Genomic DNA, 13,809 nt, shown 5'->3' with positions numbered 1-13,809 from the left:
ATTAAAAGTGTCACCCCCCCCCACCCCCAAATACAAATTACCATCTTTAAAAGGACTGGATTCTATTTCAACTGAACTTTTAGTTCAGGTTCTGGTCCCAGGTACAGATACATTTTTTTTCATTTGCAGGTAATTGTGTTTAAAACATCCTCAGTTTATTGACCAACAGTGACAGTTCTTATCTCAATATGTTTTCTGCTCATGCTTGAACCCTGACTATCTGAATCGTTCCCCTCCCCTCCCAGAATCTCTCTTTAAATCAACAGTTTGCTCCATGAGTGACCCTCATATGAAATCAAGGACAGGTAATACTAGTTATACTTTGAGATCATAGAGCAACTGCTCTTTCATAAAGGGGAATGGGTGTAGACAATCTTCTTTGAATTTTTCCTTCACCTTTAAAAAACTAAAGCATTTCAGCTGTGTAGCATATATTCTCTTCGCCTTTATACATTTCAGAGTGAGTTAAAAGCAATGTGAAAAATAGTTCACCTTGGCCTTATAGTTGAATTTGGAAAATCTTAGCATTCATGCTCACTCATAAAGCAAAACATGTCAACTCTGTTTTTGAGCTTTCCAGATGTCAGCCTATGTTTTTCTGTTTAACTGCTTTAGTTCCAAAAAGATCTTCATTGATTAATCATGTTCTCCTTATAACACCAAATTACCAAGAAATATGGACTCTTGTTATTTATTAGTATCATCTAACTCTGAAAGGATTATAAGGTCAAATTAGAGTCCTGATGTGACCTGCAGACCTAAACAAAAATATCAGAGACTGAACAAAGTCTTGCATGGAATTGGATGAACTTACTGAAACACTTAACATTTCAGTTTTTAGAAGCCAAGCAGAATTGTAGACCTCAGGTACAAGCTCCATAGTCCTATATGATGCTAACCAACATACTTGGGTCAGAGTGTTTGTCAGTATTTGTAATCAAAGAGGCAAGAAAGGTTTGGGTTTAGATTCGTAATAATCTGTTTGCTTCAGAGGGGGCTTCCTGGATGCAGGATGGATGCACTATTAATGAAAAACAGTAATTTGGCAATTCCTGGTTTTAGAAGAGTAGGATTCCGCTGATACACCAAAATCGAGCTGCCAAATACCAGTGTTGAGTTCTTGGGAAAAAAGCCTCTTTCAATTTAAACTATCTTCCACATTGTTAGTATATCTTGAAAATGTAGGCCAGTCACTGCTACCCTACTGTTACTTGTAGTATCATAGCTTACTCATTTCTTTTTGCATTTCTTTTGAGCTTCTTCTCTAGCTCCTATTAAAGTGTAAAAAGTTACTGATAATGTGAATACATATTCCTTATTGTTACTTACTTGAAGTTTGCTATCAACCTGTTTTCCAGAATTCTTTTATAGTTTCTATTCACTGAAGGATTAAGGTCATATCTGCAATGCAAACATTCTGTGTTGAAAATTTAGCCAGGGGTCCATATGCTTTGAAAAATCAATTAAACAGAATAGGGTTAAGAAAATAAATGAGTAAAGGGAACTAACCAAATAAGTATTTGAATAGACAACTCATTTCAGCATACAAAGGGGCTGAGGAATTTACCTATAATTCAGGGCTAGAATGGTCCGTAGAAAACAAATGTATACAGTTTAGTACACGAATGAATGATTGAGCCTCAAAGTTCAAAATCATAAAATAGACATAATTCTTCTTGAAAAAGATAAAAAGTATCTTTTAATGGGATCATAAAAATATTTCAATAAGATAATAGAATCCATTAATAAAATGATCCATCTATTTCCTGGGATCCAAATTGAACATAAACAACTTAGTTTCATAAATGATTGCTTTCCACAGATGGCAGTACTGATCTGGTTCCTGAAGCATTTTCCTTAAGGTGATAGAGAATTGAGCAGTAAAGCTTAAGACTAATTGAGTATTGGCTTCAGAAAACTAGGCTTACAGGAAATAGATTGGCATGATGTTTAGATGTTATGTCCAATAAACTGTTGAGTTTGTAAATTTGGGGAGGAATAGAGGAATATCTCTCTCTCTCTCTCTTTTTTTTTTTTTTTTTACAAAACTATAGACTACATTCTGGTTCCTTTCAGCTGGAACATTTCCTGTAGAATTCTAAGAATTATAAGGTGATAGGAACGTAAAATCGTCTCAGACTAGTATTCACAAACTTTCTTCCTGTCTTATAGCTGTCCATAGAATACCTGTTAGTTGTGAACGTTTTTATATTATCACTACCTTTTAGAATTACAGAATCACTTTCTAAATTCCTAAGTCCAAATTTTACTCAGTCTAACAGACTTTTCCATTTATTTCCTTCTGGATAACAATTCTGTTGTCTTCTGTGAAATCTTCTTAAGTTGGTTCATCAAAAGAAAACTTTAATTCCCTAAACTGTGGAGAGACAAACTTACATGTAAAGATTTATTTTTGCCTTTCTTGGAAGTGGGATCCCACTTCATATTTACTGACTTATTGCTGTGTTCCTTTTCTTCTAGTCTTTAGTCTCTGGGAATATCCAGGGAGGTAGTTTCCAATATAATGTGATGGTTGTGATGTCCATTAAAATGTGATGGTTCTTATACTCTGGGGAAAACTAAATGACTTTCTTCTATAATACAGTTCTCTCTCACTCGTATTTCCCAGAAGTCCAGTGAAGTTAACCATGGTAGATATCATCTCTTTGGAACTGGTTATTTGTATATTACATTCGAGGGTATACTTTTAATAAGGGCTTCTGCATTTTCAGAAAAAAAATTAAATGGTTAATCTGAGATTCTTTTTTTCAGACCTTCATATTGCTACATATACTTTAGCCAAGAGGTTAGATATATTGTGTTCTTTGATCACGTTTTTGGTTTTTTTTTCTAAGATTTTATTTATTTATTTGACAGAGACACAGTGAGAGAGGGAACACAAGCAGGGGGAGTGGGAGAGGGAGAAGCAGGCTTCCCGCTGAGCAGGGAGACTAATACGGGGCTCGATCCCAGGACCCTGGGATCATGACCTGAGCCAAAGGCAGATGCTTAACGACTGAGCCACCCAGGCACCCTGATCACGTTTTATAGACTTATATTTGTTTTGATCCAAGATGGGTTTACTCTAAAAACTTTTTTTTGTAAGCCATCTTGGTATTCAATAATCTTTTTTTCATCTATCTAGGAAACTTCCTTTTGCTAACAAATGAGTTTTTTGCTTCTTAGTGATGCCCTTTTTATTTGGGTGAGAGTTAGCCATGGCTTTAGCTCATACTCGTCTCCATACTTAAGTATTTGCTCATAGATTCTTTGATTACTTAGAACCATGATGGATTTGTAATGTGTAAGTCCGTGTGTCCCTGTGGGTCCAGCTATCAGATAATAGAACTCCATTTTCAAAATTCACTTAGTAAGTTTATTTCTCTAAAGATAGAGTGTTCAAGGCAGGGAGTATTAGTCCTATATATATATATATATATATATATTTTTTTTTTTTTTAACATCTAATCCAAGGTAGGGATTGGGCTAGGGAGAATAGCTTTATATGGATTTCTTAATCATTTTGGTGGATTGTGGAACATTCTACAACAACCTACTATACTGGAAAACTTCCAGAATGAACATCCTGATGTAGATACATTTATGTTATCATCTATCAAAGATGATACATCTTTGGAGATAAAAGCTTATTATTGGTGGTTAATTAGGTACATGATGTTCAAGTTGAATTTTGTCTCACTTTTCTTATTGTATACATTGTCATGTGGTAGAATACTTAAGGTTTGACCTGTTAGGTAGAATTTAGTGCCATCTCTTAGCTTAGAGGTCTAAGTGTGATTAGTTTTAGTTTTTTCAAGGACCCTAGGGTTATAAATTACTCTATTGGAAGAGTGATGTTTTAAGGAACCTCTTTACATTCTTGTTTGTTCTGCATCCATGACATCCATATCTCCTCTTTATTCCAAGTTCCACAGTAATTTAAGAAACGGATACTTTCATGTGGCACTTAGAAGCTGTAGACTATCTGCTTATTTTCTTCTTAAAGATATTCTTTCTTTAAAGAATTCTAATGATTTAGATAAAGATAAGATTTATTTTAAAAAATCTAGTATATTTCACCCTTTAGATTTCCATTAAAATATAGAGTGATGGGGGGCGCCTGGTGGCTCAGTCATTAAGTGTCTGCCTTTGGCTCAGGTCGTGATCCCAGGGTCCTAGGATTGAGCCCCGCATTGGGCTCCCTGCTCGGCGGGAGGCCTGCTTCTCCCTCTCCCACCCCTTCTGCTTGTGTTACCTCTCTCGCTGTGTGTCTCTCTGTCAAATAAATAAATCTTTAAAAAAAAAAATAGAGTGATGGAATATTCTACGAGTTTGCCCAGCGCAGAAATCAGATTTATTGGTTTTTAGTTCTCACTGAGTCATTGGAAATGGGGATTTTTATTAACAGTGTATCAATCCTAACATGGGATAGTTTGTAAAATATTTTGGCCAGTTTTTCAGCAATGCTGTCTTTGAGAGCTTTCACAACTCTTGGATAGTTGCCACTAGTCTTGCTTCTTTCTAAAGCTGCTTTCTGAAGAGTAACCAGTCCTCAAAATAAATCCTTCAGATATGTCTTGTGAAATAATTTTGTAAAATAAGTTATGAACTCCATAATTATATATCTTACATAATGTGTTAAGGCTACCAGAAGGCATTACTAAATCTGTGGGGTTTTTTTTAATGGCCTCATTTGTGTATGTATCTATATTTGCTGAAAAATGTATTTTTAAATGTATTTTCTAAAGAGAAATTAACATTAAGTATGTATTAATTGATTTGGTAATTGTACCTCATTTGTGAAATTATTTCCTTTATAGACTAAAGACACAACTTGCATTATCCTGTGTTAAATACCATGACATTGTTGGTCAGGAGTTTACTTCCTGTCTCGTTACAACTTAAAATTGTTGCCCATAAAAGAACTCTTCAAGACTGATAAATCCTGAATATGTGCTAACATATATCAATTTAATATTAAATAGAACTAACACACTGATGCATCATTTAAGATTTGTGTGAACTATTTCTGTGAAAGTATAGAACGTGATTTGTTTGTCACTATGTAATTGAACACAAACTGGACTTTTTGTTTGCAAGGATTGGGGAGGCAAGTCAGACATGTAAACCATGTTCTTCTTGAAATTATTTCTGTGTTAGACTAACGTGTGGGTTTTACTTATGCATGCTTGACTTTTTTAATTATCTTTTTTCTCCTTTTCTTAAAGATGATACTTGTTGATGCCACTGTTATCATCCTCCTAGCAGAAGATAGTCCTACTGAGAAAATGAGCACTTTGATCATTCAGTCTTTGAACTTTAACCTTTGACTGGAAGTGACCTATAGGCAATGAAGACTACTTCCTTTTACTGCATTTTTACTCGTGTGCATTCTGGGCGCATGTTGATCGCTGGTTCAGTCCAGGCAACTGACATGCTTTTATTAGTCATACAGTATTAATGCAGGTGTCAGGAAATGTCAATATAATTCCATTTTTTATTTTTATTTTTTTAAGCTTTTGGAAAAGTTCCAGGTCCTCATGTATTGTGCAATAACAATGACTTCCTTGGCGGTTTTGGGACGTTCATTGCCGGCAATGGACGTTTAATAGGAAAAATTTTCATTAATTCCTGCCACCCAATAATTAATGCATGATAGGGCCTATGAAATGAATTTATTGGTTATAGTGGGATTATAAATAAAGTGAGGGATCCAACATTACTTTGAAAGTCACCCCAACTGTTTATATTTGGGTTCTATGCACTGTGATCCTAAGGTTAACAGCATGAATTAACATGCGTCTTTAAAGGACTATAATGAAAGATCATTGCGTATTTATTGAATTGTTTATATCTGCTGTCAAATTGTTTTGACATGGAAGGTTTTCAAGTAACATTGGCAGAGAGGTACAATATTGTTATCCCTATGGTGAAAATAAATTCATTTGTTGTATATAGTTCCTCAATCTCAGAAGTAAAGGTATGAGTAATCTAGGGTATGAATGGTTGAATCAAGGCTTGATTTTGGAAGTAAGAACAATGGCAGTGATGATGAAACTGCTGCAGTCCTTAATCGGGGCTTGTTTGTACAGTAACGATATTTCCAAGTAGATTACACTCTGTTACTTCCTGCTAGCCATCAGCATGAGCCCTACTGCCTAAACACTATTTCATTTATTTATGTTTGGAAAATCCATAAAGAGTTTTCGTTTGCAATTTTGTTTCTTTTGTTATGTTTTAAGTCAAGTTTGAATGTTACAGTACTTCAATTGAAAAGCTTTTGTCAAGTTTTTTCTTGTAATTTTTTCTTTACTTGTAAGTATCATTTTGTCCTTTAATCCTGTACCCTAAAATAAGAAATACATTTTTGACAGAGGCTTAATGTTTTAACAAAAGAGTGTGGACATTTTTATTTTAAAATTTAGGCAAAAGTACACTATAGAATGGTATGTTTTCTTATTTGTCTCACACAACCATACAGTTTTTCCTGGAGGGATTTGTTTTATTTTGTTTTCTTGTTGTTTGAAAGACTTTGCTTACAGCTAGGTAAAATTTTTCTATAGAAAAAAATTGTTGAAACGTCCAATTCTCAGTACCATGTAAGTTAATGATACTGCAACTAGGTTCTCTTTTTAAAAAGCAATTATGTATTTTATAAATTACCTTTTCACATATGCAAAAATCTGTTTCTACTACAATGTTATTTTTACTAATGCCTCTTGTTGCACTCTTTTTGACATATCCTGCAGTGAATAAATATATGAATCAATTTGGGCTTAAAAATAAAAGCCAGTTGGCTGAAAGCTTTGAAGTATGTACCCCAGCAAAACATCCAATCAATAATTGGCAAGGAATATTTTCAAAATTGTTTTTAATCTCTGTATAGATGACATTTTGTAGCTTTGTACATGTTGTTAATTAAGGGCATATAATTTTACACTCTAAAAGTATAATTGCTGAACTCAGGGGTGGGTAGACTTCAAAAATATGTCTGCTGTAGAAATAACTTGAAAAAAAAAATTAAAACTATGGCCAGCCACCAAATTGTGGACACTGTTTATACTATAGTTAGCAACTACACTTTTTAAAATTAAACACATTTTTGTTCTTTCTTGACTAGATACACATAAGTTCTCATAATAGTCTCTATCAGTCTGATCATTTGGCCTGTTTAAGACAGAAAGTGTTTTTTGGAATGCTTTGAGCTACTCTTAGTTTTTAACTGCTTTTTAATATGAAAATTGCAGCGGCAAATTATATATTTTTCATATTTTACACAACTGCTCTAAACTACTGATTGACTTGATCATTTTCCGGGGTGGGGGTGGGGGATCTTTCTCCGTACTGCTGGTCCTCTTACTAAAATTCTTTTATAAAGAAATGACCTGTGACATTTATTCGCCAAAGGAATTAATATACCAGGTCAAAGATTAACAATGCTGTCCTATAGATTAATAGGTCTTATATAGCCTCAGTTGAGTTTTTTAAAATAAAAGAAGCAGTATTTTAACATACCTCTTTCTCTGCATAGAGATACCATAAAATAAAAAGAAGTAGAGGAAAGTAAAGGAAACCAAATAATTTCAGTACATTTTATTAAAGAGAAGATAAGATGAAATACCAACCATTCAGAATTTGCAGTAAGATAACACCTTATTCATTACAATACTCCCTTGAACTTAGGAATTATTGGAAACTCCTTTGCACTTAGATTTAATTAAGTTAATTTTAAATGTAAGTTACATTATTAAAAGACATAAGCCGTTTACCTAAGTCATTGCTCTTGAGAGGGCATTTAATGACTTTGTAATAATAAAAAGAATATTTCTCTGTATTGTGTTGTTGAACGACAACCAGAATACCAAGAAAATGTACATAGGATTATGCTACTTCCCTCTTCCCTTGCTCTATGGGGCACAATCTGCTGCATAGGCCTGCAGAACTATACTTTCATATTTAGACAATGTGTACTCTATTTATTTATTTATTTATTTATTTATTTTAAGGCCATTCTTCTGGTTTGCCAAATTCTGTTAAGACAGTGATATATTCATTTCCTTATTTTGCATGCTTAGATCATGAACTTGGTGCCCTTCAAAAAAATACTTTACATCAAGTAGGTATTAATGCCATAGATTTTAAAGAGAGAAATGGTTTTCAGTTTTTTTAAGATAAATTTTTTAAAATAAATTTTATGGCTGTTCTCTTAAGGAATTTAATATTCACCTCTAAAGGACTTAACTTGTAGTGGATGAATTCCTCCTTTTAGCTAGCAAGGAAATAAAGCTTTTTTTAATCCCCAAAAGAAAATGCTAAAAATTAGCTCTTATATTACAGTTCATCTGGAGAAAGATCTTAATCCTTATTGTTTTGACTAGGCATATAAATATTTGGTATAAAGTAACTAGGGTAGTTTATTAGTTTTTCCCTTCTGAAATTTTCAATATATGCACATATATATCATTAGATTCCTGTGGTGAATAATAATTTCTTCAGATTCTTAAACAGGTATCTAGTGACTGCTTAATTATTTCCAGATTGCATCAAAGATGAACTGACAAATAATGGAAATGAGTAGTGATATGCAAATGGTATGTAACCACATATTACTTGTTTCGGTAATTACTTGATCGGTAATCAAGTCTCATTTTTTAAAAAGCCTATTGTTTTTGAGAATTGAGATATTTAAAACTTGTTAAAGCTTCTTCCTAAAGATAGAAGAGAAGAGGAGGTACTGTGTGTTCGGAATTTTTTTAAATAAAGAATTCAGTGTCACTAGTTCTAATCCTTTACGGTTACTGCTGCTTATATTTCTTGATCTCACTTTTATTTAGTTTCCTGTATATATTTTGGCTGAATGCTTAGGATTTATTAAGTGTATATAAATTGGTTTTCAAAAAGAACTGAGGCTTTCCCATATCTTTTCTGAGGATTCACTGTTACAAAATCAGCTACTGCATGATTCTGTGTTAATGCTAGTGCCTTTGCATGATTAAGATCTGTGAAGGTGTCTCTTAATCTGCACCCCTTGGTCCTAATCTTCTTTGCAGTCTTTTGTTTGTTTTTCTCTCTCTTTCATTTTTCTTTCTTCCTTTCTCTTCAAAGATGTCCGTCCAATATGTCAGTCTTCAGCAGTTTCCCTAAGTTTTCCTCTCTCCTTCCTTTCCTCCTTTCCTCCCTTCCTCCCTTTCTTCCCCTTTCCTTTTCTTGAGGTTAGGGAATCCAGAGAAGGAAGATTACTGAAATTACATCAGAAATTTTTCTTAAAGAAAAAGACTCCTTTCTACAAATAAACTACATAGAATTTCTGATGCCTTATTTCGGTTCATCAGTATGTGGCTAAATGTGTTGAATAATTGACTACTTGATAAATGAGCTGTTAACTAAGTAATGTAGTTCTTAAATACTAATATCGAGGGAGTTTTGTTTACTTTTTGGATGGTGACTCTCCCAAAGCCTAATCATTGCCCAGATGTATTAAATTATTTGTTTTGGTAAAAGTGTTTTTCCATTTAAGGTTTCTAAGCCATTTTGAGATTTGGAACTTTCTTTTCTTTTTTTTTTTTCCCCCAAATGTGTGGGAGATTTTTGTTTTCTTAGCATAAACTACATTAAAGACAGGCTTGTATGCATCATTCCAGAGGCCCATGGAGTCTAAATATGTACTTCAAACTTAGATCTTTATCCTTAAAGTTGAAGTTCTGCTTCTTATGGTCCTGTAAATGAGGTGTTTATTGTGATTTTAATTCTCAAATGTTACTGGGATTTACATTTAGGGATGAATCTCCAGAACGGTTACATGAATGTCTTTTTTTTATGAAAATTTTTTAATAAAACAATATAATATCTGAAGACATTTTGAATATGTGGAAGGAATGCCTGAATAGAAGCTGGTATATTTTAACATGCCTAAAGAATTGTAATTGAGCAAGTTGAGTGCAGTTGACAGGGAAAAAGAGAAACAGTTTCTTGATGCATACATTGTCAGGGTTTTGTGAAAAGTTTGCTTCTGCAGTAATTCTAAGCTGCTTTCTCAAAGGCAAAGCATGGTTCTGGGCTTTGGCTTGTTAGGTGTGACATCACTTGTCAAATTTCACGGTAAATGGAAAGGTTGAATAATCCCACCTCTCTAATTTTAAAGCCTGAAACAAGTCGAGTAAGGAATGTGATAGATTGACAGACACTGTGAAAATAAATGCAAGTCTTTTCATAGTTAACCACAGATTATTGACATAAATATTGATTATCAGGCTCAGGGTAAAATAATTATTCAAAAAGATTATTATGTCAGTTATCTAGTAGCCAAGAAGTCCATGTTCAAGTTAAAATGGGTTTGTTGTTTTTAGTTGGTACCATTTTTCTCTCAATTTTCAGAAATACAGATTGTGCATTTTATTAATAGGAATGGAAGCTCATGCTTCAAGGTTTGAATAGGGTGGATGTATATATATTTTATAAATTCAAGTTGTAAAATATGTAAAGCTACTGCTTTTTGAATAGAATATAAATGTTAAGACATAAATCTATATATTATATATTTTTAAATACATGTATCAAACTTTTGTTAGTTGAATATAAATTACATTGTGTGCTTTATGGAATTCAGTAACTTTTAATAATAAAGCAGTTGTCATTGATTTATTTTATGTAGACTTGAATATTAAATTGGATAGATATTAAATCTCTTTGTAGTTTATAATAATATAAAGATTTACTTATGTAGTAGTTTCTCTTTACAAAGCACTGTGATCTTCCAAGGATTATGGAAACAGTAAAATGCCCATTTCCAAAAATAAGTGCAACAGAATGAAGATAGTCACTAAAGCACTTACTCATTTAACAGATCATGTTTACTTAGTAGTGTAGCCCAGTGTATTTTAGTGGTTCTTCATGCTTTATTTAAAGAAGTCCTGATTAAAAGATGGGTGTTTTCAGAAAAGCTGGAAATTGAGACTCAGGCCCTTGCTTAGGGTTACCATGAGTCTGGTGTTGCTGAACTTTAAGTTGTATGATTCATAAGGATATCCTGTAGAGAACTTTGGGATTCTTTCTTGAATATACACACAGATCAACTAACTTACTTAGATGAGTGGCTCCTGAAGCTATGAGAAGAGAAGAGGAGATAAACAGAAGAAGGGATATCTCTCTGCATCTCTGTTATTCATGGCAGGAAGAAATTTAATATGCTCTGCTGATATTCTAGGTTTTCTATTCATGGGGGATCTGCCTGCCCCAGGAGCACCTTACTCCTCATTGGGGTAGCTGTTCTACCATAAAACTGCCTTATCTCTACATGCTATTTCTGCAGCCCTCAACAATAGATGAGTAGCTGGTTAGATAAATGCAAGATCCATCTTCCTTTGTGCTTTGATGGCACTCTCTCCCTTTATTATAATCGTTAAAATAATTTCTACCTCTCATAGAAGGTTTAAGCCACTGTGGATAAATGATTCTGTTGAAATCCCTATATTCCTTGGTACTTTTCACTCTTAACATATGGCAAAATTAAACATGAACTGAATTGAAGTCAAATGACACAACTAAGGGTTTTCTATGCTTGGATAATATGGGCCAAGGCCACAGTGGTTCTATATCTGTCCTGCTGAGAATTCCTGTCAATAAATATTTTAAATTGCTTATGAGGTTTCTTTTTAATGTTTGCTTAAGGCAAAATATATGAGTGGGAGTACCTGTGTGCTCTTTCCAGTTCAGTGGAGTGTGGAAATGTTTTAATAATGAAGTTGAAATAAGAAACTAAGGTAGAAATTATCTTCTCATATAGGTACTTGGCCTTCAAGGACCTATTGTGGGTAGATAAAACTCATCAGGCACGAACCTAATAAGGATGGCTATAACCTGCAGAAAAGGTATCCAACTTAACATTAAAATTTTTATGTCCCCTCTCACACCCCCCAAAACATACTTCTCTTTCCTGTCACGGTGGCATTTCTTTTTCTTTTCTTTTCTTTTTTTTCTTTTCTTTTCTTTTTTCTTTTCTTTTTCTTTCTTTCTTTCCTTCTTTCTTTCTTTCTTTCTTTCTTTCTTTCTTTCTTTCTTTCTTTCTTTCTTTCTTTCTTTCTTTCTTTCTTCTTTTTTTCTTTCTTTCCTCTCTCTCTTTCCTTTTCTTTCTTTTCTTAAGATTTTATTTATTTGAGAGAGACACAGAGAGGGAATACAAGCGGGGAGAGTGGGAGAGGGAGAAGCAGGCTCCCAGCCGAGCAGGGAGCCCGTCGGGCTCAATCCCAGGACCCTGGGATCACGACCTGAGCTGAAGGCAGATGCTTAACTGACTGAGCCACCCAGGCGCCCCCACGATGGCATTTCCATTCAACCTAGTTATCCAAATGAAGAATTGCCACTACTTACTAGTCCTCTCTGACATTTTTCATTATTAATCTCTGTTGAGCCTATCTTAAAAAAATATGTATCTGAAATTTCTCCCTTCCCTCCAGTGCCATTGCCATGATTCTGGTGTTCCCAGGCTGCTCTTCAGCCATCCACACACCTTGTTCCATAAATGGTAGCAAAACAAGACTACCTGTACTTGGTTAACATTCTTCCACGTTCCTAGAATGTTCATCTGCTTTTTTTCCAGTTCAAATTAGTTACAAGGGCATCTTTGTCCTTCTTCCCTTCCCACCCATTACCAGCTTTCTGTCCTGGATTCTTTAACAGAAGAGACAGCATCTCAGTGGTGCTTGTGTCCCCAGCATGTAGCACACATTTTAATAAATGTTTTGTTAAATTAATTTGATTGTACTTGTATTTTTATACTAACTTTTCCAAAGAAACTCAGGTGCTAGCAGGTTTGAAACCTACATCTAAACCACCATCTGTATGAAGTGTCACAGCAGAACACCCTACCCTTCCTACCCCAGAAAGTCTGAAAAAAATTACTTTGAAGTAAATCATTAACCATTCTTCACTGGTTTTATTTAAAAAAAAAGTTCTCATATTTTTTGCTGTATCGCTGAGGTAAATTAGTTACCTAGAATATATTTACAATTTAAGAATATAATTGTTCTGGGGCGCCTGGGTGGCTCAGTTGTTGAGCGTCTGCCTTCGGCTCAGGTCATGATCTCAGGGTCCTGGGATCGATCCCCGCATGGGGTTCCCTGCTCCGCAGGAAGCCTGCTTCTCCCTCTCCCACTCCCCCTGCTTGTGTTCCCTCTCTTGCTATGTCTCTGTCAAATAAATAAAATCTTTAAAAATATATATATAAGTGTTCTAAGCTAAATATATCTGAGGCGACCTGAGATCATAAAGGTAAAAGTCATACTCATTAAGGTTAAAAACGGCATTGAGCAAGTACTTAGTACTTTCTATGCTAAGGAGGATGACAGATAAAAGAAAGCACATATCTTCAAAGGGCCTACATTATAGGCGGGATAAGAAAGAAAAACAATACAACATCAAAAGTGATGAGCCCTAAAAGGTGCAGACAAATAGCAGTTTTTGGTAATCACAGAAATGAGTTGACTGCAAGAGGAACTGTAATGGCTTGAAAATTACAAACGCTGTAGGTGAGTTCTTGGCAAGTACCATGGTCCCAAGTGTAGAAGCTGGGACAGGATTTGGATGAACGCCGACCTAGATGATGTTGTGGCTGGTTCAGAGCAAGGCAATGGGGGAGCAGCAGCCAATGACCAGATGATGTGTAGGGCCTCGTGAATGAGAGTAAGGTTGAAATTAGTCTTTCCGTTTGCACTAAACAGAGAGCTGAGGCTAGCACTCCGATCCTTTCGTCCCTAGGGCATTCATTTATCAATTGAGAGGAGATTATAAAGCTGAGCCACTGTGTCAGCAATA

General features: G+C 34.6%; 1 protein-coding gene across 1 annotated transcript in view; it reads left to right on the top strand.

Annotated features, from left to right (window-relative positions):
* Window positions 1-13,809, top strand: part of UBE2W (ubiquitin conjugating enzyme E2 W) — an 80,468-nt gene that overhangs the window by 63,319 nt on the left and 3,340 nt on the right. The window contains exon 6 of the mRNA XM_025870737.2: window positions 5,229-11,867. Coding sequence (XP_025726522.1) covers window positions 5,229-5,242 — 14 coding nt within the window. The 3' untranslated portion in view covers window positions 5,243-11,867. The remainder of the gene's footprint in view (window positions 1-5,228; window positions 11,868-13,809) is intronic.

The sequence above is a fragment of the Callorhinus ursinus genome, unplaced genomic scaffold (assembly GCF_003265705.2).
Source record: "Callorhinus ursinus isolate GAN/ISIS: 27379988/994484 unplaced genomic scaffold, GSC_fseal_2.0 scaffold5, whole genome shotgun sequence".
Classification (NCBI taxonomy): Eukaryota; Metazoa; Chordata; class Mammalia; order Carnivora; family Otariidae; genus Callorhinus; species Callorhinus ursinus.
This window is presented reverse-complemented; position numbering and strand designations above follow the sequence as displayed.